This window comes from Hordeum vulgare, chromosome 5H, assembly GCF_904849725.1.
Source record: "Hordeum vulgare subsp. vulgare chromosome 5H, MorexV3_pseudomolecules_assembly, whole genome shotgun sequence".
NCBI classification, from domain to species: Eukaryota; Viridiplantae; Streptophyta; class Magnoliopsida; order Poales; family Poaceae; genus Hordeum; species Hordeum vulgare.
This window is the reverse complement of record NC_058522.1, coordinates 552,541,919-552,563,320: the sequence shown is the minus strand read 5'-3', so window position 1 is coordinate 552,563,320 and position 21,402 is coordinate 552,541,919. Positions and strand designations below refer to the sequence as shown.

Genomic DNA, 21,402 nt, shown 5'->3' with positions numbered 1-21,402 from the left:
GTTCCGCGTTCAGTCGACCGACCCCTTTCCCCTCCCTCTCCGCGTCCTCCAACCTACCCAACCACGGACGGCCACGCCACGCCGCAAACACAAAGGCAGCTAACCTTTCCTTCGTGGCCAAGGTAGTCAAATCAGTCCCGTGGACGCCGGAGCAAAAAAGAACAAGCACGCACACGAAAGAGCGCACGTGCACTCCCTATGTATGTGTGCACGTCACGTGCAAATCCCTGTACATACATACATTTTTCTTTTTCTGAGAGCTTGGGCACACATTCCTCCTCCTGCCTTTGTTTTTCATCGGGGATAAAAAAATAAAAATTCCCAGCTTTGTTGGCTTCCACATCAGAGCTCGCCGTGTTTCTCTTCCCAGCTCACCCTGCTTTGTACGCCAAAACAAGCCGTTGCCCGCTGTCAGCCGTTGGGCCCGTCAGAATCCGCTCCACCCTCCACCGCCGCCCCGCCGGAACAACGGTCCGGTCTTTAAACCCAACCCCGCGCCCGCGGCCACCACTCCTCCCTCGCTCCCTCCTCCTCTGACCACCACCACCGCGTCCAGAACAGCCATGGCCATGCCGCCCAAGCGCGCGTGCAGGCTGGCGCTGATGCTGGCGGCGGCGGGGTACCTCTGCTTCCTCCTCTTCCTCGAGCTCCCCACCGTCTCCATCGCGCCCGTCGCCACCGCCGACCGCCCGCGACACCGCGAGCTCGAGGCCCGCTCATCCTCCACCGTGGCTCCGCTCCGTCCCCACACGCGAACCTTCCCGACCCCCGACCACCCGCCGCGCCGCTCCCGCCTCGCCGTCTCCTCCATCCGCGTCCGCACCAGCACCTCCACCTCCTCCATCGACGCCGCCGCCTCTGCCGCCTTCGCCGCCGCGGCCCCCCTCCTCCCCGACCTCCTCCTCTCCCCCTCGCCCTCCTCATCCTCCCCCTCCCCCTCCCCGTCCGCCCCCGCGTCCTGCCCCGCGGCCGTCTCCGTGCCCGGCGACCGCCTCGCGGGCACACCGGTGGCCGTGGAGCTGCCGTGCGGGATGGCCGTCGGCTCGCGGGTCACCGTGGTGGCCCGGCCGAGGAGGAGGATGGACGGGGCGTCGTCGTCGGCGTCGTCGCAGTTCATGGTGGAGCTGCTGGGCACCAAGGCCGTGCAGGGGGAGGAGCCGCCCAGGATACTCCACTTCAACCCCAGGCTCGCCGGCGACTTCAGCGGCCGCCCCGTCATCGAGCTCAACACCTGCTACCGCATGCAGTGGGCGCTGCCGCAGCGCTGCGACGGCTCCGCCTCCCGCCCCGACCACGACACAGGTCAGCTCCTTCCATTGGACGCTTCAATTTTGCTTTACCTCCCATACTTCCATTCCAATCTGAATTCCATCACTTTGCAAGCTGTGTGTTCGATATATAAAAACAAAAGCAAATTCCATCACTGAATTTGCTTGCTACCGATTCCAATTTCAGTCGATGGGGAAATCAAGTGTGAGAAATGGATCCGGGACGATGGCGCCAAGTCAGAGGAATCAACAACAAACATGAAATGGCTGCTCAACAGCTTGATCGGCAGGCCGGATCCAGAGAAAGTGTCTGTCGATCAGGATCAGGCATACCCGTTTGCAGAGGGCAAGCTCTTTGCCCTAACCATCACAGCTGGTCTCGAAGGCTACCACGTCAATGTCGATGGGCGACATGTTGCGTCCTTCCCTTACCGCACCGTAAGATTTTCTGCCATGCATCAGCAGAGAGATTGCTCTCTGTTTCCTTACATATATCATGGAGAACTTGTTATCTGACGAGCGGCCAATCTGTGTTGATTTAACCAACAGGGTTACAACCTCGAGGACGCGACGGGCCTGTCGTTGAACGGAGACCTTGACATCGAGTCGGTCTCTGCGAACCATCTGCCCAAGTCGCATCCTAGCTTCGACCCGCAGAGATACCTGGAAATGTCTGAGCAGTGGAAGGCATCGCCTCTGCCGACTGAACCAGTTGAGCTCTTCATCGGCATCCTTTCTTCAGCCAACCATTTCGCCGAAAGGATGGCCGTTCGCAAGTCATGGATGATTGCTACAAGGAGATCGTCTAACAGCGTTGCCCGGTTCTTCGTCGCCCTGGTAAGCACTTGTGGATGATTGCTGTACATCTTAGTGCTGACTTTTGCAAACTCTGAATAATTGAAAGCTTCTTCACAGAACGGGAAAAAAGAGGTCAACGAGGAGCTGAAGAAGGAGGCGGAGTTCTTTGGTGACATTGTTCTAGTGCCTTTCATGGATAGCTACGACCTCGTTGTTTTAAAGACCATCGCCATTGCTGAGTACGGGGTAGGGAATTGGATTTCCGCAATCTAATAATACTACTACGTTTTTAACTATCCTTGAATCATTTCTTCAGCTTCATCCACGAAAACGCTCATTCTGACTTTTGTCTATTTTATAGGTGCGCGTTGTGCAAGCGAAATACGTAATGAAGTGTGACGACGACACATTTGTTAGAATTGACGCAGTGTTGGATCAAGTGAAGAAAGTTAAGAATGGGGCAAGCATGTATGTGGGGAACATAAACTACTACCACAGGCCTTTGCGGTCTGGAAAGTGGGCTGTAACGTATGAGGTATGTATGATGCAGCTTCCTTTGCAATTACATGTAGCATGCTTTTCCTTTTTTTTTAATAAAAAAACTGAAAGAATCCTTGTGTGTTGGGCCATGCAAATTCCTTCATTGGTGTGACTTGACTTCCATTATTCAGCATATTAATGCTTTACGGGTCATATCTGTTGGTTCCCCTTTCCAGTCTCATATCTGTTAGTGCGTTCATGCTAGCCTCTGCCTTTCTTAAAGTAAGCATGGGTTTAACTCGAGCTGGAACCATGATTATGATTGCAAATCTAATGATCGTCTTCTAAACACAGGGTGTTATGTTTATCATGCCTATACTAGCGGCATTAGAGTATCATATGTTTATTTTAGAAAGAAACAGGGTATCATCTTTCTGGCAAAGTTCTGGTACTGCTAGTGATATGTTTCACCCTGCATACATGAGTGTGATGTAAATTTCCTGCCCCTTTTTCAGGAATGGGAAGAGGAAGTGTACCCACCTTACGCAAACGGACCGGGCTATGTGATTTCATCAGACATCGCTGAGTACATCGTATCCGAGTTTGACAACCAGAAACTGAGAGTAAGCCCCCCTTCCCCTTGTCAGTAACTAAATATCAAAACATTTGTGTTCAAAAGCCTAACAAGCGGGTGTGCTTCCCCTGGTGTTGCTGCAGCTGTTCAAGATGGAAGATGTGAGCATGGGCATGTGGGTTCAGAAGTTCAGCAAGACTCGCCAGCCGGTGGAGTATTCGCACGACGTCAAGTTCTTCCAGGCCGGCTGCTTTGACGGCTACTACACCGCGCACTACCAGTCACCGCAGCACATGATCTGCCTCTGGAGGAAGCTGCAGTCCGGGAGCGCTCAATGCTGCAACGCCAGATGATCGTGAACAGCTTGGAAATCAGGAGAATTCGAATTTGATCTTGATTTGTGGGCTCTCTGAAGAGTTAGCTTGCACCATTATTCGCCCATTCTTTTCGCCAGTGGCTGATTAATTCATCTGCTGATGCTGACACTAGCTAGATGCTAACACCATGTACATGTGTCAATTGTTTTTGATCTAGGAACTAACAGCTTTGCTGATCTTACTTGTATACCGGCTATTCTTATATATACATATTAGATGTTTTGAGAGACTACTACATGACCTACTCATTTTGTGAGTTCAGAGACTACATAACGGCAGATCCTCCCAGTGCATTGTCGATTCCACTTGTTGTGAGAAGTACTCCCTCTGTCCCACAATACAAGACATTTTTGCAAGTTATGTTAGCTTACAAAAACATCTTATATTATGGCACGGAGGGAGTATCAAGTATGCATGTCACAGTTCCTACACACTGCAAGCATTGAAAACAACGACTTCCAAACAAAGTTCCTACAAACTGCAAGCACACAAGCAAAGGTAGGGACTAGAGCTAACCTTGATATATTTTGACTACGGAGCAGGGCAGACCAGGCACCGCTCTGCATCCAGCTTCCTAGACCAAGTTACATACACTACTAAGACCGGCAGTAATGGTCATACCTTAACCTGGCCTATACAAAGTTACTACTACTACAGAACAACTACTTCCTACAGATCCAGAGCCGCTCTCGCTTGTACCATATCTAACATCCACCACAGCCACCTTCCCCTTGATCCAGAAGCATATGATCCAGTAACTAGAGCTTGGCAAACATTTGAACACCAGCTCACTGCCCCTGGCCCGTAGAAGCTGCTTCCATTGCTGCAGAAAAGCGAGAAATCGGAAAGAAAAATCAATCAATTGGTGAATCATGTTCGGCTCAACAAGTTCCTCCAAGAAAAAAAAAAAAGGCGTTCATAGAATCATTAAGATATATGGGCTTGTACTCAAGAGGAACACCTCCCTTTCTTGAGCACATATGTCATCACGGGTAAAGTTAGAGTTCATTGCAAAAAAGTACCATAATTCGGGTCGGATTCACAAATTGGTGCCATCTTTCAAATTATTTGCAATACGTACCAAGATACAGGCAGCTTGTTGCAAAACTTGTATTTCACGTATAGATGCTTTTTTTGATAGATATGGCTCACCGATCAGTCTCTTAAAAAAAACCGACCTCAACCGCTTCGATCCGGAAAAAACCGACTCTCTCTCTCTCTCTTTCTCCATCCGGACCGAACAGGCAAGAAAAACCAGCCCCCTTCGTCTCACCCTCGCTCTGCCGATCTGGACCATAGCCAGCCGCCTTCTTCCTCCTCCCCGGCCGATGCATCCCAAACATAGCCCCCGCAAAACCCTAGATCCCGTCGCCGCCGCCGCCATGGATCCCTCCGGATCCAGCTCGCGCCACGGGCACCTCCTCATCTCGCCGTCGGTCTCCACCCCGACCTTCTCCTCCACCCGCGCCCGTCCTCGTCCCACTCGCCGCACCACGACCGCCGCAACTCCACCTCCTCCCCCAAGCCGCTCCTCCCCTTCCCCATCCCCGCCTCCAGGCCGCACCCCTCCGGCCCCGCTGCACCCGGCCCGGCCGCCTCGCTCCCGGGCTTCGCGCACAACGCGCGCGTCGCAGCGGCGCTCGCGCCCGCTGTCGCCTTCCTCCTCGACCTCGGCGGGGCCCCCGTCCTCGCCGCCACCTACGCCCTCGACGCGCTGCGCCTCCGGCAGGGCGCCTTCTTCACGGTCTGGGCCGCGCTGCTCGCCGCCGACGTCGCCTTCTTCTTCTCGGCCTCCCTCTCGTCCGCGAGGGCGAGACGAAGGGGGCTGTTTTTTCCTGCCTGTCCGGTCCGGATGGAGAGAGAGAGTCGGTTTTCCCCGGATCGAAGCGGTCCGGACCGGTTTTTCTTGTAAGAGACTGACTAGTGGGTCATATCTGTTAGAAAGAGCATCTATACGTAGAAATGCAAGTTTTGCAACAATCTGCCTGTATCTTGGTACGTATTTGCAAATAATTTGAAAGATGGCAACAATTTGTGAATCCGACCCGAATTGTGGTACTCTTTTGCAATGAACTCTAACTTTACCCATGATGACATATGTGCTCGAGAAAGGGAGGTGTTCCTCTTGAGTACAAGCCCATATATCTTAATGATTCTATGAATGCCTGTTTTTTTTTTCTTGGAGGAACTTGTTGGTCCTTGTAATTGACGAGTAAGCAGAATGTAAGGGAGGTGTTTCTTGGACCCTGTGACGGGCCACCAGCACAGGGTAAAGTTACTTGCTAAGAGCTAGTATATTTTTTCATGTCATGTTGCTAAGTGCCACTGACATATTGTACAGGGTTATACATATGCACATAAGTAATAGTACCTGGGAGGTAGAAGCTCATGTAGGGAAAGATTATTTTGCCCAGACGAGACACCTTCCTGACTTGTCGAGACTTGAGATCGACCATGTAGGAACCAATACATGTGCTCACAAATATGACTTGGGTACCCTCCGCAATGCCAGCAATCCCATATTCAGGTGCTGGGATAACCTTTGTGATGCTCCTAATCCCATCTTCAGGTGTACGGATCGAGAGGACCCCGTGAGGGAGCAACGCCTTAAGATCGATTACCCTGAGTTTCGCCCATCCAGCGGCTCCCTCGGCCTCGGGTCCTGTCTCCCTCGACCAAAGGGTTAGATTTGTGACATCCACCATGGCAGCAAAACCCAGCCCGCCATCTTCCGCCGTCATGAGACACCCCTTGCCATTGATCGGCTTCTCGAACATTGACATACATAGTGTACCAAGTTGGCACTTGATGATGTAGCCGATGTTGAAGTAGAGTGCATCGCCCACAAGGACGCTCGGTGCACCTAACCCACAAGGATGTTGAAGTAGCCGATGTTGGGGGTGCAGCATTTGTGCGGTAAGGAGAAGGTGAACTGAGCCCACTCGGCGGTCTCCGATGAGTACAGCCAGGCCGATATGGTTCCGGCCTGATCGGTGGACGCAAAGACCAGATGGAAGTGCCCTCCTTGGCAACCGTGGTGGTCGCAGCCTTGTGCGGCGCAGAGCACCGCGCACAGACGATGAACGGGTAGTGATAGGGCGAGGCCACCCTGTGCTGGTGGCCCGTCACAGGGTCCAAGACGATGAGGTAAACGGTGGCCCCGAGGTGGGCGAAGAGGGCGCGGCCATGGCGGCAGTCCATAGCATACCATTGGCGGAGACCGGTGTGGGCAAGGGACGAGGGCGGAGGTGGGGACAAAGCTGTCGCCCTGGGGGAAGAGTCCCAGGATGGGAGGCGTTCCGTGGAACTCGCGGTAGCGGCGGCGAAAGCGCGGGCCGGCGAGGATGCTGCGCCAGGGCTTGCAGACGGCGGAGGCGCGGAAGAGCGAGGCGGGATCCTCCGGCGGTAGGCGGAGCAGGGCCTCCTCGACGAGCTCGTCCATCAGCTCTCTGGCGGCGGCATGGTGCGGCGGCGGAGACGAGGGCTTCCGGTGGGGAAAAGTGGGGAGATCGAGTTCGCGTTGATTCCTGTGGTGGGGTGGGTGCTTTTACTACGGTACATCACTACATCGCTACGGCTCTGTTCATTTCAATTCGAACCAAGCTAGTACTTCTTCCGTACCACAATATTTGTTATTGAAAGAACTAGTCTAATTTTCCCTAACAACAATTTAAGAATAGAGAGAGTAGATTTTAATTTAACCGGGTCGGCATTAAACACAGCATCGGTTGGCTCCTCACGTCCGCTCACTATTGAGCATCCGAACAGACGACGCCCTAAAAAAAGTATTCAACGGGTCGAAATAGCATTTTTAATGCGTTGGAGAATGTTTGTTCCAACAAACATTGTAAAATATGACGTTTCATGATGAATAAATGAAGGCTGAGAGTTTTCCCGCAAATAAAGAATGTCCGCATACAAGAGATGAGCACAACTTCAATATATATTCAAGTCCAGGTGTATACTTCAGGATTTTTCAGAACTGAGCCAAATAAGATCCTTTTTCATGTAGCTTGACCTCAGTTGATCTTTGATGTAAAGCCAAAATAAGTTTGATTTCAAGCATTTCTCCGCAACAGCTCCGATTAGTTACGCCGCGCACTACCAGTCCCCGCAGCGCATGATCTGGTTGTGGAGAAAACTACTACTGTGTGTATATTGTCGGTTCCAAACTTCCTTCGTCTACTTAGTGAAATGCATATACACGCTGCGCTCAGCGGGATTGGACAAAAGACTTCTTTAGATGAAGGCAAGTTCGCTCCAAGAAGAAAAATAGAGAGAAGAAGATATATGAGAAATATACCAATCATAATGTATATGAATAAAATATAGCTTCGAATAAGATATATTGATAATGTCAGAAACAAAAGAGGGGGTGCCTTTCAGGGCATCCTCAAGCTTAGACAATTAAGTCTTCCTTAAATATTAGTTTGGGTTGCCTTGAACATTCTCAATCTTAGGTCCTTGTTGCTTCTTATTCTCCTCATATCAATATCTCATACAAAACTTGAAAACTTTAATGACACAAAATTTAACGAAACTTCGTGAGATGAGTTAGTGTAATAAAGATAGATCATTTACTTAGGGTGTGTTTGGTTCAAGGGCTATCCCTCGGAGGACAGGGATAACCCCTTTTTAGATGGCTACCAGGCGTTTCGTTCAGAGTTTTGGATGGTTGGGGATAGCCAGATTCTAGGAATATTCCATAAAAAACGGGCTGAGCGGAGCCGCTCAAAACGGGCGGTATGGGCAACCACCCTCGCTCTCTTCCGAGGCGGTATGCACCATCTCGCTTTTCTCTCTCTCGCATCGAGCGGTGGCAGCCGCAGCACAAGATCTACCATGCCCGTGGTGGCCGGCTGGCGTGACGACGTAGCGCACGGCCATGGTAGAGCGCGCGGGGGCGGCTGGATTTGGCGAGCGGTGGCACTCGGGCGTGGACGTCCGTCGACGAGGAAGCTGGGTGGTTCCCTACGGGAGTATGCGGCCGCCGAGAGGGACGCCGTGCATCTGCCTGCCAGCTTGAGGTCGGGACAATCTTGCATGGCTAATAGATGTGATGTTTGCTCCTTGTGTTCTCGTTCTCTACTGATTTTCTCTTTACAGTAGCAGCGAACAGAGCACACAGCGAAGGCAACCATTTGCTCTGAATTTTGCCACCCAAATATACTATCAGTTTTACAAACAACCTATTCATCCATCCTCCCTCAAACCAAACATCGAATGGCTATTCTCACCCCCTTTCATCCCTATACAATCAAACAAAAAAAATGGCTATCCCTAGCGAGGTGGTTGGGGATACCCGAACCACCCGAACTCATCCCTTGAACCAAACACACCCTTAGATACTGTCAAGACAAGAATCATAATAGTTCTCACATAATACATATTGTATTATATCATTTTTATAATTTAAATCACTCAACATAAGCGATGAAAACATTAAAACAAACAAACTATTCATGCAAAACAGAATCTGTCAAAAATAGAACAATATGTGAATACCTGAATGAATACCATGCTTTCCAGAATCTAACAATTCTGAAAAATAGGAAAACTTAGAGAATTTGTATATCAAAACTGTGTAGAAAATTTAGATTTTTTTTACGCTCCGGTAAAACCAGAAAAATACTGCACTGGACGTAAAAGTTTTTGTTTTCGTATAGAATCAAACAAACAAGTATTCACACTAACCCAAAGGCTTTACTTGACACCTTGTTAAAATAAAAGACACAAATCATGATTAATACAATAGCTTAATCATGTGAACACACAAAAATATAAAGGAAAAACGTTGAGTTGTCTCCCAACAAACGCTTTTCTTTAATGTCTTTTAGCTAGCCATGATGATTTCAATGATGCTCACTTAGGAATAGTAATTAAAACATGAAAAAGAGCATCATGAATCACATGGAAAACACATTTAAATCTAACCCACCTCCTATGCATAGGGATTTTGCAAGCAAACAATTTATTTGATGGGGAACGCCGCATGGGAAACAAAAATTTTTCTACGCGCACGAAGACCTATCATGGTGATGTCCATCTACGAGAGGGGATTTCCGATCTACGTACCCTTGTAGATCGCACAGCAGAAGCGTTAGTGAACGCGGTTGATGTAGTGGAACGTCCTCACGTTCCTCGATCCGCCCCGCGAACCGTCCCACGAACCGTCCCGCGATCCGTCCCACGATCTAGTGCCGAACGGATGGCACCTCCGCGTTCAGCACACGTACAGCTCAACAATGATCTCGGCCTTCTTCATCCAGCAAGAGAGACGGAGAGCTAGATGAGTTCTCCGGCTGCGTGACGGCGCTCCGGAGGTTGGTGGTGATCTAATCTCAGCAGGGCTCCGCCCGAGCTCCGCAGAAACACATCTAGAGGTAAAACCGTGGGGGTATGTGGTCGGGCTGCCTTGGAAAAGTTCTCTCAAATCAGCCCTAATAGCTCCATATATATAGGAGGAGGGAGGGGAGGCTTGCCTTGAGGCTCAAGGAGCCCCAAGGGGTGCGCACCAAGGGGAGGAGGAGTCCTCCTCCAATCCTAGTCCAACTAGGATTGAAAGGTGGAGTCCTTCTCACCCTTCCCACCTCCTTTTTTTCTTTTCTCTTTGATTTTCTATCTATGGCGCATAGGGCCTTCTTGGGCTGTCCCACCAGCCCACCAAGGGCTGGTGCGCCACCCCCAAGGCCTATGGGCTTCCCCGGGTGGGCTGCCCCCCCCGGATGAACACTCGGAACCCATTCGTCATTCGCGGTAACTCCGAAAACCTTCCGGTAATCAAATGAGGTCATCCTATATATCAATCTTTGTTTCCGAACCATTCCGGAAACCCTCGTGACGTCCGTGATCTCATCCGGGACTCCGAACAACATTCGGTAACCAACCATATAACTCAAATACGCATAAAACAACGTCGAACCTTAAGTGTGCAGACCCTGCGGGTTCGAGAACTATGTAGACATGACCCGAGTGAAACTCAGATATTCACCCCCACGATCAGACCGTAGAAACTTGATCTTCTTGTTACGATGATTTTCAACTTCACTCTGAAATTGCTTGAACTTTTCAAATTTTTCAGACTTGTGCTTCATTAAGTAGACATAACCATATCTACTCAAATCGTCAGTGAAGGTGAGAAAATAATGATATCCGCCGCGTGCCTCCACGCTCATCGGACCGCACACATTGGTATGTATGATTTCCAACAAGTCACTTGCACGCTCCATTGTTCCGGAGAACCGAGTTTTAGTCATCTTGCCCATGAGGCATGGTTCGCACGTGTCAAGTGAATCAAAGTCAAGTGACTCCAAAAGTCCATCGGTATGGAGTTTCTTCATGCGCTTTACACCAATATGACCTAAGCGGCAGTGCCACAAAAACATAGCGCTATCATTGTTAACTCTAACTCTTTTGGTCTCCGTGTTATGTATATGTGTATTATCACTATAAAGATTCAATATGAACAATCCTCTCACATTGGGTGCATGACCATAAAAGATGTTACTCATAGAAATAGAACAACCATTATTCTCTGACTTAAAAGAGTAACCGTCTCGCGATAAACAGGATCCAGATATAATGTTCATGCTCAACGCAGGCACTAAATAACAATTATTCAAGTTCACAACAAATCCTGATGGTAATTGAAGTGAAACTGTGCCGACGGCGATTGCATCAACCTTGGAACCATTTCCTACGTGCATCGTCACTTCATCTTTCGCCAGCCTTCGCCTATTCCGCAGTTCCTGTTTCGAGTTGCAAATATAAGCAACAGAACCGGTATCGAATACCCAGGCACTACTACGAGTGCCGGTTAAGTACACATCAATAACATGTATATCAAATATACCTGATTTTTCTTTGGCCGCCTTCTTATCAGCCAGATACTTGGGGCAGTTGCGCTTCCAGTGACCCATACCCTTGCAATAGTAGCACTCTGTTTCAGGCTTAGATCCAGCTTTGGGTTTCTTCGTCGGATTGGCAACAGGCTTGCCGCTCTTCTTTGAATTACCCTTCTTCCCTTTTGTCGTTTCTCTTGAAACTAGTGGTCTTATTCACCATCAGCACTTGATGCTCTTTACGGAGTTCAGACTCTGCGACTTTCAGCATCGCAAACAACTCGCCGGGTGACTTGTTCATCCCTTGCATGTTATAGTTCAACACAAAGCCCTTATAGCTTGGTGGCAGTGATTGAAGAATTATGTCAGTGATAGCCTTTTGCGGGAGTTCAATCCCCAGCTCAGATAGACGGTTTGAGTACCCAGACATTTTGAGCACATGTTCACTGACAGACGAATTCTCCTCCATCTTGCAAGCATAGAATTTATCGGAGGTCTCATACCTCTCTATCTGGGCGTTCTTCTGAAAGATAAACTTCAACTCCTGGAACATCTCATATGCTCCATGACGCTCAAAGCGACGTTGAAGTCCCGGCTCTAAGCCATACAAGACTGCACATTGAACTACTGAGTAGTCCTCGTTACGTGTTAACCAAGCGTTCTTAACATCTTGGTCAGCCGTAGCGGGTGGTTCATCTCCTAGCGTAGCATTAAGGACATAATCCTTCTTCCCAGCTTGTAGGATCAACTTAAGATTACGAGCCCAGTCTACAAAGTTGCTTCCATCATCTTTCAACTTAGCTTTCTCTAGGAACGTATTAAAATTCAGGGTGACTGTTGCGTGAGCCATGATCTACAACACAAATATATTCAAAGTGGACTTAGACTATGTTCAAGATAATTAGAATTTAACTTAATCAAATTACTTGCTAAACTCCCACTCAAAAAGTACATCTCTCTAGTCATTTGAGTGGTTCATGACCCACTTACACTACCTCAAGTCCGATCATCACGTGAGTCGAGTATAGTTTCAGTGGTAAGCATCCCTATGCTAATCATATCAACTATATGATTCATGATCGATCTTTCGGTCTCATGTGTTCCGAGGCCATGTCTGCACATGCTAGGCTCGTCAAGCTTAACCCGAGTGTTCCGCGTGTGCAACTGTTTTGCACCCGTTGTATGTGAACGTTGAGTCTATCACACCCGATCATCACGTGGTGTTTCGAAACGATGAACTGTAGCAACGGTGCACAATCGGGGAGAACACAATTTCGTCTTGAAATTTTAGTGAGAGATCACCTCATAATGCTACCGTCGTTCTAAGCAAAATAAGGTGCATAAAAGGATTAACATCACATGCAATTCATAAGTGACATGATATGGCCATCATCACGTGCTCCTTGATCTCCATCACCAAAGCACCGGCACGATCTTCTTGTCACCGGCGCCACACCATGATCTCCATCAACGTGTCGCCGTCGGGCTTGTCGTGCTACTCATGCTATTACTACTAAAGCTACATCCTAGCAAAATAGTAAACGCATCTGCAAGCACACACGTTAGTATAAAGACAACCCTATGGCTCCTGCCGGTTGTCGTACCATCGACGTGCAAGTTGATATTATCTATTACAACATGATCATCTCATACATCCAATATATCACATCACATCGTTGGTCATATCACATCACAAGCATAACCTGCAAAAACAAGTTAGACGTCCTCTAATTTGTTGTTGCATGTTTTACGTGGTGACCATGGGTATCTAGTAGGATCGCATCTTACTTACGCAAACACCACAACGGAGATATATGAATTGCTATTTAACCTTATCCAAGGACCTCCTCGGTCAAATCCGATTCAACTAAAGTTGGAGAAACCGACACTTGCGAGTCATCTTTGAGCAACGGAGTTACTCGTAGCGATGAAACCAGTCTCTCATAAGCGTATGAGTAATGTCGGTCCAAGCCGCTTCAATCCAACAATACCGCGGAATCAAGAAAAGACTAAGGAGGGCAGCAAGACGCACATCACCGTCCACAAAAACTTTTGTGTTCTACTCGAGATTACATCTACGCATGAACCTAGCTCATGATGCCACTGATGGGGAACGTCGCATGGGAAACAAAAAAATTCCTACGCGCACGAAGACCTATCATGGTGATGTCCATCTACGAGAGGGGATTTCCGATCTACGTACCCTTGTAGATCGCACAGCAGAAGCGTTAGTGAACGCGGTTGATGTAGTGGAACGTCCTCACGTCCCTCGATCCGCCCCGCGAACCGTCCCACGAACCGTCCCGCGATCCGTCCCACGATCTAGTGCTGAACGGACGGCACCTCCGCGTTCAGCACACGTACAGCTCGACGATGATCTCGGCCTTCTTGATCCAGCAAGAGAAACGGAGAGGTAGATGAGTTCTCTGGCAGCGTGACGGCGCTCCGGAGGATGGTGGTGATCTAATCTCAGCAGGGCTCCGCCCGAGCTCCGTAGAAACGCGATCTAGAGGTAAAACCGTGGAGGTATGTGGTCGGGCTGCCTTGAAAAAGTTGTCTCAAATCAGCCCTAATAGCTCCATATATATAGGAGGAGGGAGGGGAGGCTTGCCTTGAGGCTCAAGGAGCCCCAAGGGGTGCGCACCAAGGGGAGGAGGAGTCCTCCTCCAATCCTAGTCCAACTAGGATTGGAAGGTGGAGTCCTACTCTCCCTTCCCACCTCCTTTTTTTTCTTTTCTCTTTGATTTTCTATCTATGGCACATAGGGCCTTCTTGGGCTGTCCCACCAGCCCATCAAGGGCTGGTGCGCCACCCCCAAGTCCTATGGGCTTCCCCGGGGTGGGCTGCCCCCCCCCCCCCCCCCGGTGAACACTCGGAACCCATTCGCCATTCCCGGTACATTCCCGGTAACTCCGAAAACCTTCCGGTAATCAAATGAGGTCATCCTATATATCAATCTTTGTTTCCGGACCATTCCGGAAACCCTCGTGATGTCCGTGATCTCATCCGGGACTCCGAACAACATTCGGTAACCAACCATATAACTCAAATATGCATAAAACAACGTCGAACCTTAAGTGTGCAGACCCTGCGGGTTCGAAAACTATGTAGACATGACCCGAGTGAATCCTCGGTCAATATCCAATAGCGGGACCTGGATGGCCATATTGGATCCCACATATTCTACGAAGATCTTATCGTTTGAACCTCAGTGCCAGGGATTCATATAATCCTGTATGTCATTCCCTTTGTCCGTCGGTATGTTACTTGCCCGAGATTCGATCGTCAGTATCCGCATACCTATTTCAATCTCGTTTACCAGCAAGTCTCTTTACTCGTTTCGTAATACAAGATCCCGCAACTTACACTAAGTTACATTGCTTGCAAGGCTTGTGTGTGATGTTGTATTACCGAGTGGGCCCCAAGATACCTCTCCGTCACACGGAGTGACAAATCCCAGTCTCGATCCATACTAACTCAACGAACACCTTCGGAGATACCTGTAGAGCATCTTTATAGTCACCCAGTTACGCTGCGACGTTTGATACACACAAAGCATTCCTCCGATGTCAGTGAGTTATATGATCTCATGGTCATAGGAACAAACACTTGACACGCAGAAAACAGTAGCAACAAAATGACACGATCAACATGATACGTCTATTAGTTTGGGTCTAGTCCATCACGTGATTCTCCTAATGACGTGATCCAGTTATCAAGCAACAACACCTTGTACATAGTCAGAAGACCCTGACTATCTTTGATCAACTGGCTAGCCAACTAGAGGCTTGCTAGGGACAGTGTTTTGTCTATGTATCCACACATGTATATAAGTCTTCATTCAATACAATTATAGCACGGATAATAAACGATTATCTTGATACAGGAATTATAGTAATAACTATATTTATTATTGCCTCTATGGCATAATTCCAACATTATTATAGTAAGAATCAACTTGCATAGAAAGGCAAAACAAGCATGACCCCAAAACTTTGAACACATAGGGCGAAACTTGATGTTATTAAAATCCCTACAAGCATATCTCCCGCCGGAGAGCGGGGGAGAGGAGGTGTATGTGCTCAGATGGTGACCGAGGAAGGGAGGAGGTGGATGTGCTAGGGCCGGGGGGGCGCTGGCCGGCTTAAATAGCTGGCTATGGCCTCGGGCGGTGAGCCAAAGTGGCGTCGCACGGCGTTCACACCATGATGATGATTGAGGCGTCTTTCAGAGCTTCGGGTTTTCAGGAAATTTCGTGTGAGGCCCCGTCGTCAGTCCGACATGGCGGGTGTGGCCGTACGCGACCCCCCCCCCCCCCGGCGCGCGTACCCGCACTATATTTAGGCTTTATATGAGGGGTGTCGCGCAACCCAGGCGGTTAAGACACGTTTGAGGGGCCCGAACTGCAAGCCCGGCCCAGCCCTGCCCGACTTTTTCGGGCCGGGTCACCGGGTCGGGCTGCCCATGCCCAGATTTAGGCTAGACTGGTCATGGGTATCCCTAACCTCCTTGCTAGGGATAGCTTTTTTTCTGACGCGGAGGGAATGCCCATGTCCGTTACTTTCTGACGGCTCGGCTCAGCCCGTTTTTGAATAAATATTCTTCGAATCTGGCTATTCTCAACCATCCAAAACTCTAAACCAAACACATGGCAGCCACCTAAAAAGTGGCTATCCCCAGCCATTCAAGGGATAGCCTTCAAACTAAACACATCCTTAGAGCCTCGTAAAATATATATTTTTGGGTCTTATTTGTGAATTTGATTATTGCGTCATTTTGTGGATCCTCGTTCTCATAACACTTTTGACCAAGCTCATATGTATCGGACCTTCCCGGGTGATTTAGAAAGAAGAAACATGAAACTTGAGCCCTACAGTGCAACAATGAATCTGCATCATTCTGCAGCTAGAAATATTGGTCACGGGCACGGTGCGTCGCTGGGGAGCCTCACGGACATACTCAGAACAGAATAGCATAAAGAGAGATGGGGCTATCTCAGGGCATGCATGCGTGTTGTGTGGTGAAGCGGCCTATAGCACAAGATTTTTTTGCTTCCTAGAAGTACTCGAAATCAACGTACGACGCCGGATCAGCATGAGGTGAACCGGCCTTGCCAGCGGCGGCGCTCCTCGGCGTGCCGCCTTGCGATGGGGCGTCGCTGGGGAGCCTCACGGGCACGGGGCCGCAGTCCACGGCGTCGGGGATGTAGGGCGGCGCGGCGCTCCTGACGAGCGCCCAGTTGACGCCCTCGAAGAAGGGGTGCTGCTTGATCTCGGCGGCGCCGCGGCGGTACGCGAGCCGCTTCTGCGGCTCCTTGGCCAGCAGGCCCCGGATGAGGTCCCTGGCCGCGGCGCTGACGCCGGGCGCGTCCGGGAAGCGCAGCGGCTGGCCGACGACGTTGAAGAGCGTGGCGCGGTTGCCGGAGCCCTTGAAGGGCGTGGTGCCGTGCAGCAGCTCGTAGAGGAAGACGCCGAAGGTCCACCAGTCGACGGCGCTGCCGTGGCCGTCGCCGCGGATGATCTCGGGCGCCAGGTACTCGTGCGTGCCGACGAAGGACATGGAGCGCGCGCCGGTCGGCTCGGCCATGAACTCCAGCGACGTCCACGGCTGCTTCTTGCCGTCGCCGGGCACCAGCTCCTGCTGGCTGGCCTTGGCGGCCGCAAGCTTCTTCTTGCCCTTGGCCTTGCTGGAGGAGAGGATGCGGGGGAGCTTGCAGCCGTGGACGAGGCCGCCGGCTCCGACGCGGCCGGACGGGGTGCGGACGAGCGTGGGGCTGACGGCGCAGCGGAGCGAGAGGTCGAAGTCGGAGAGCATGATGTGGCCTTCCTCCCTGACCAGCACGTTCTCCGGCTTGAGGTCCCGGTACACCACGCCCAGCATGTGCAGGTACTCGAGCGCCAGCAGCACCTCGGATGCATAAAACCTGCGTATATCATTCATGGCGGAGATTCTCAGTGACGGACGGAGCTCATCCATAGCAAAAATGTATGGCTTTGGAGTTTGGAGCGGAGGTCAGCAGGTCAGGTCAGTTTAGGTCACCTGGCGGCGTGCTCGGTGAAGTGCTTGCTGGGCTGCCTCTGGCGGAGGGAGTGGAGGTTGCCGCCGCTGCAGAACTCCATGAGGAGGCAGAAGAACTTGTCCGTCTCGAAGTGGGAGTAGAGCGTGGGGAGGAAGGGGTGGTCGAGCAGGCCGAGGATCTCGCGCTCCGTCTGCGCGCGGGACAGCTTGTTCCGGCTCACCAGGGACCCCTTGTCCATCACCTTCATGGCGAAGAGCGCGCCTCCGCCCGCGGCGCCGCGGAGCTCCACGAGGTACACGCTGCCGATGTCGCCGTAGCCCAGCCGCTTCAGGAGCCGGAAGTGGCCCAGGCTGAGCGGCGACTCGCGCGCGTCCGCCGCCCGGATGGCCTCCCAGCGGCCGTCCCCGCCGGTGTGCCGCCGCACGAGCACCCCGGCCACGCTGTTGCTCCCGCTCTCCACGTCGCCGTCGGCGTGGCTTCGTCTGGACCCGTCCAGGCCGGGCGCGTCGAGGGAGGCCGAGATCGCCGCGGTGGAAGCGGAGCGCGCGGTGCCGTCCGCGTAGATCGGGTTCATGCTCTTCCTGAAGCCCGGCGGCTCCGTGGCGCCGGCGTCGAGCATCCTCGGGCTCGGCAGCGTCGTCGGGTACGTGCCGGCGCCGGCGTCGACGCTCCTGAACCTGATGCGCTCCATGCCGCCCAGCAGCGCCCGTCACTCCATGGCGCACTGCATGCGCAAGTTGATCAGATTAATTAGGTGCGCTCTAAATTAACTTGTAAATTTCTAATCAATCAATCGCGCTTCCGTAACACGACTCTCGCAAGTAGCTCAAATTGGTCACCAACAGAGACACCAGTGTCGGTCATCATCATCATCGTCCTAACTAAGTTCCTAACCAATGGACCAAACACTGGAATGGAAAAGAGAAACGACATGAAAGCAGCATACCCGGAGCTCGCAGAGGGAGACGGAAGTGGATTGCGTGCAGAGCAGAGATGGCGGTTTGGGTGGTGGTGGTGGTGGAGTTAAGGACGGACGCATGTATGTTGGTGGTGGTGTTCGTGGTTGCCACCACCGTACCGTAGCAGGAGATTGATTGATGGATGTGGAGGAAAGGTTTAACAATGGGAGGAAGGGAAGAGACGTGGAGGGGGCGTATCATTCTCGTAGTGGCGACAGAGAACGGAAGAGAGGATGTCCACGCAGCCGGCCGGCCGGTCGGTTGTTCGTGTAATTGTGTCTATGTGTGCGCTTTCTATAATCTAATACTCTGTGTGTGTTACTTAGTTCCGATGATCAAGTTTAGCACCGACGCGTCACACTTCTTCATCCCCGCCAATAATTTTCAAATGCTTGAAGAGAGGGCAGTGATAGACGCCGGCGCGTCGATCCAAATTTGGGTTGTCCGACTCCAGCAATGCGATCCACCCAACGGGAGCCGTCCAATCCCCCTCTACACCCACATCATCCTCTCCCCCCCCCCTTTCCCTCTTTGTTCACATCTCGTTCGTGCGCGCCATCTCTTTTGCCCCGGCCATCATGTGTGTGTGTTCATCATGACCGTCGTCAACCATTTCCTTTTTGTCCCGCAACTCTTGCCCTTCATGGCCATGACGTCATCGCTTCACGACGCTCGTGGTCAACGCTCATCGGGGTCCCTCAGGTCGTAGCCGTCACACTCACTAAATATACCCATATATCCACAACCATGGTTTCGTGTAGCCCAACTTGTCCAAATACTAGTGATTTCCTTATCACACTTCGTAGAATTTTCTCAAGAATAACGTAGATCGATCGATCAACACATAGTGCCTTATCGATAATCCTCTATAATAATAAGCTTCCTGGTTTTAAAGAGCCCACATTCAGTTAAGACCTTCAATTAAAAATTGGTCATCCGATTTTGATTGGATCAACAATTTCTCAAAGCTCTCTCATTCAATTCTTTTATACTCCTACTATACACAATGATTACCAACTTTTAAGGCATGGCAATTCTCAATTCTGTACCAAACTGATGCCCGTCCCTAAAAAAAGCTGATGCTCCTGTTTCGAATAGTACGTTGACCTCAAAGAAAATTAATGTGTTTTCGTTTTGTGCCAAGATTTGAAATCCTCGGTGAGATGTTATGACAACCAAATTTTGAGGATCCTCTCTGTATTCAAAGGCTGAAAAACTTGCCTTAACAATATCTTTTTTTTTGAACGAGATCTTTATTTATTTATTAGGAAAACACTAGTACAAATGCTGGTGCGTTGCACTGGACAAAAAAAAAAAGAACATTGTGCATCATTTTTAATCAAATTTTAATAAACATTGATGATAAGGTTAAATGAAAATTTGTTATTTTTAATAAAAATGTTTATATAAACGAATACCCCCTTGCTCCTCTCCTTGATTTGATATCATATCGAAGTGAGGGCCACAAATTCGGATAAATTATGTAAAAAAGAAGTAAATCAAGTATAATATGGATCGAAGGGAGTAATACGAGGAAGGAATATATCCATCAGAGAGAAGGTTTTGAAGCCGTGGAAGTAGGGTGGCTTTGTCGACGTGTGCTCCCCAAGTGTCCACTCCACAGTCACACGGTCACACGGACCTCGTCCCTCCACACACCACAGCCACACACGCTCCAAGCTCGTGGTTACCATCTCGGCACCTCGTCGGAGAACACAGCAACCTGCCTGCCAGCCCGAGCAAGATGAAGACGATGGCCTCGTCCGCCTCTTTGCTCCACCCTTCCACGCTCGCTCCAGCCTCCCCGCGGCCCCTGCGGCGTTGCGGGCTTGCCCCACCGCAGCTCGGCCTCCGCCGTCCCCGCGGCGTCTCCCTGGTCGTTGCCGCCGCCGCGTCGCCGGATGTCCAGAAGGAGCCCTCCTCGCCGCCCCTCCGCCGTCGAAAGAACCCTCTGCCCTATCGGTGAGCAGCGACCATCGCAAACAGAGTCACATCTCCATCTCACTTACAAGAAACTGCCCGCAATTTGGCTGCCATATAAGGTGGTTTCTTGGTTCTGGTTCAACATAGGCCGTGGTGGAGAGCGTGAAGGTGCTCAAGGACGCGGCCAAGACGAGGAAGGTGCCGGCCCCGTAGGTGCTGGCGGCGCTGGCCAAGATCAAGAAGGCCAAGCTAGACACCTCCACCTTCTTCGAGACGCTCGGCGGGGCCGAGTTGCCCGGCAGGACATGGATGCTCATCTTCACCGCTCAGGTGAGCAGAGCAGGCCGTCCCCGTGGCTCAAGCTGCTCGGTGCGCTCGTCCCCGCGTCGGATCTTGGCTCAAGCTGCTCGGTGCGCTCGTCCCCGCGTCGGATCTTGGCTCAAGCTGCTCGGTGCGCTCGTCCCCGCGCCGGATCTTGGCTCAAGCTGCTCGGTGCGCTCGTCCCCGCGCCGGATCCATGTCCCCGATGCGTAGCTCGTCCCCGTGCCGCACCAAGCCCATGCAGCCACCGCCAAGCCAGAAAAGGCATGGCCGTTCTCGCCTTCGTGGGCGTCGAGGGACAAGGTCATCGCGAAGCTGCGCGGGTCGAGGCCATCACCAAACCCTACCGCTGGATCTCCGCTCCCCAACCCTTCCTCTGAAAAAATACCGGAAGGGTTTGATCGGAACGGAGTCGGGATCTGATCCGGACAACATCGTAAAACAAACGGCCCGCTCATCTCGCCCACTCCCGCGAGCGGGGAGGCGAGACCTAGCGCCGCCGGCTCCAGCCTCCCCCGCCCTCCGCCCCTCCCAGTGGATATTTGCGGGCCGCCTAATCAGTGTCCGATTAGGCAATTATGGTTGTAGATGTTCTTAGCGCTCGTTCGGCAGCATTGAGATCGTTAGTCCGACTCTTAGAAGTAAGAATTCTAAGACAATAGCAAAACTTTTTGCAGTAGATAAACAAGTCATTACATCATGACAAAATATTGATATTTAAAAAGATGCATGGATCCCAAAAATTGCAAATAGGAACGTGTCAAAGGTCTCTTATTGATCTAGTCTCCGATTTTCAAAATGAAGAGCTGACCAGACAAACGTTGTGGCGAATTGATGTTTTG

General features: G+C 50.9%; 3 protein-coding genes and 1 pseudogene across 3 annotated transcripts; 2 read left to right on the top strand and 2 right to left on the bottom strand.

The window, feature by feature from the left end:
• Positions 1-426: 426 nt before the first annotated feature.
• Positions 427-3,729, top strand: LOC123452823 (hydroxyproline O-galactosyltransferase GALT5-like). The gene is made up of 7 exons (XM_045129546.1): positions 427-1,302; positions 1,456-1,706; positions 1,818-2,105; positions 2,184-2,312; positions 2,428-2,601; positions 3,062-3,169; positions 3,264-3,729. Exons 1-7 carry the CDS (start codon positions 564-566, stop codon positions 3,471-3,473), a joined length of 1,899 nt encoding a protein of 632 aa, XP_044985481.1. The 5' UTR covers positions 427-563; the 3' UTR covers positions 3,474-3,729.
• Positions 3,730-3,935: 206 nt separating this feature from the next.
• Positions 3,936-7,146, bottom strand: LOC123452824. Its single transcript, XM_045129547.1, has 2 exons — positions 5,869-7,146; positions 3,936-4,320 (listed from the first exon to the last, which is right to left on the bottom strand). The coding sequence occupies exons 1-2, from the start codon at positions 6,404-6,406 to the stop codon at positions 4,286-4,288; spliced, it is 573 nt and encodes a 190-aa protein (XP_044985482.1). The 5' UTR covers positions 6,407-7,146; the 3' UTR covers positions 3,936-4,285.
• Positions 7,147-16,154: 9,008 nt separating this feature from the next.
• On the bottom strand, positions 16,155-18,639 carry LOC123399001 (serine/threonine-protein kinase AGC1-5-like). Its single transcript, XM_045093437.1, has 3 exons — positions 18,304-18,639; positions 17,378-18,081; positions 16,155-17,261 (listed from the first exon to the last, which is right to left on the bottom strand). Exons 2-3 carry the CDS (start codon positions 18,046-18,048, stop codon positions 16,394-16,396), a joined length of 1,539 nt encoding a protein of 512 aa, XP_044949372.1. The 5' UTR covers positions 18,049-18,081; positions 18,304-18,639; the 3' UTR covers positions 16,155-16,393.
• A 1,244-nt stretch (positions 18,640-19,883) lies between these two features.
• LOC123397260 lies at positions 19,884-20,773 on the top strand (annotated as a pseudogene).
• Positions 20,774-21,402: the final 629 nt, after the last annotated feature.

Coding starts and splice junctions, on each gene's coding strand:
- LOC123399001 (XM_045093437.1), bottom strand. CDS start 18,048: ATGGAGCGCATCAGGTTCAGGAGCGTCGACGCCGGCGCCGGCACGTAC. Junction 17,262..17,377: donor TTCACCGAGCACGCCGCCAG/GTGACCTAAACT, acceptor TGATATACGCAG/GTTTTATGCATCCGAGGTGC.
- LOC123452824 (XM_045129547.1), bottom strand. CDS start 6,406: ATGCTGCACCCCCAACATCGGCTACTTCAACATCCTTGTGGGTTAGGT. Junction 4,321..5,868: donor CATGAGCTTCTACCTCCCAG/GTACTATTACTT, acceptor GCTTTTCTGCAG/CAATGGAAGCAGCTTCTACG.
- LOC123452823 (XM_045129546.1), top strand. CDS start 564: ATGGCCATGCCGCCCAAGCGCGCGTGCAGGCTGGCGCTGATGCTGGCG. Junction 1,707..1,817: donor CGTCCTTCCCTTACCGCACC/GTAAGATTTTCT, acceptor TTTAACCAACAG/GGTTACAACCTCGAGGACGC. Junction 2,602..3,061: donor AGTGGGCTGTAACGTATGAG/GTATGTATGATG, acceptor CCCCTTTTTCAG/GAATGGGAAGAGGAAGTGTA.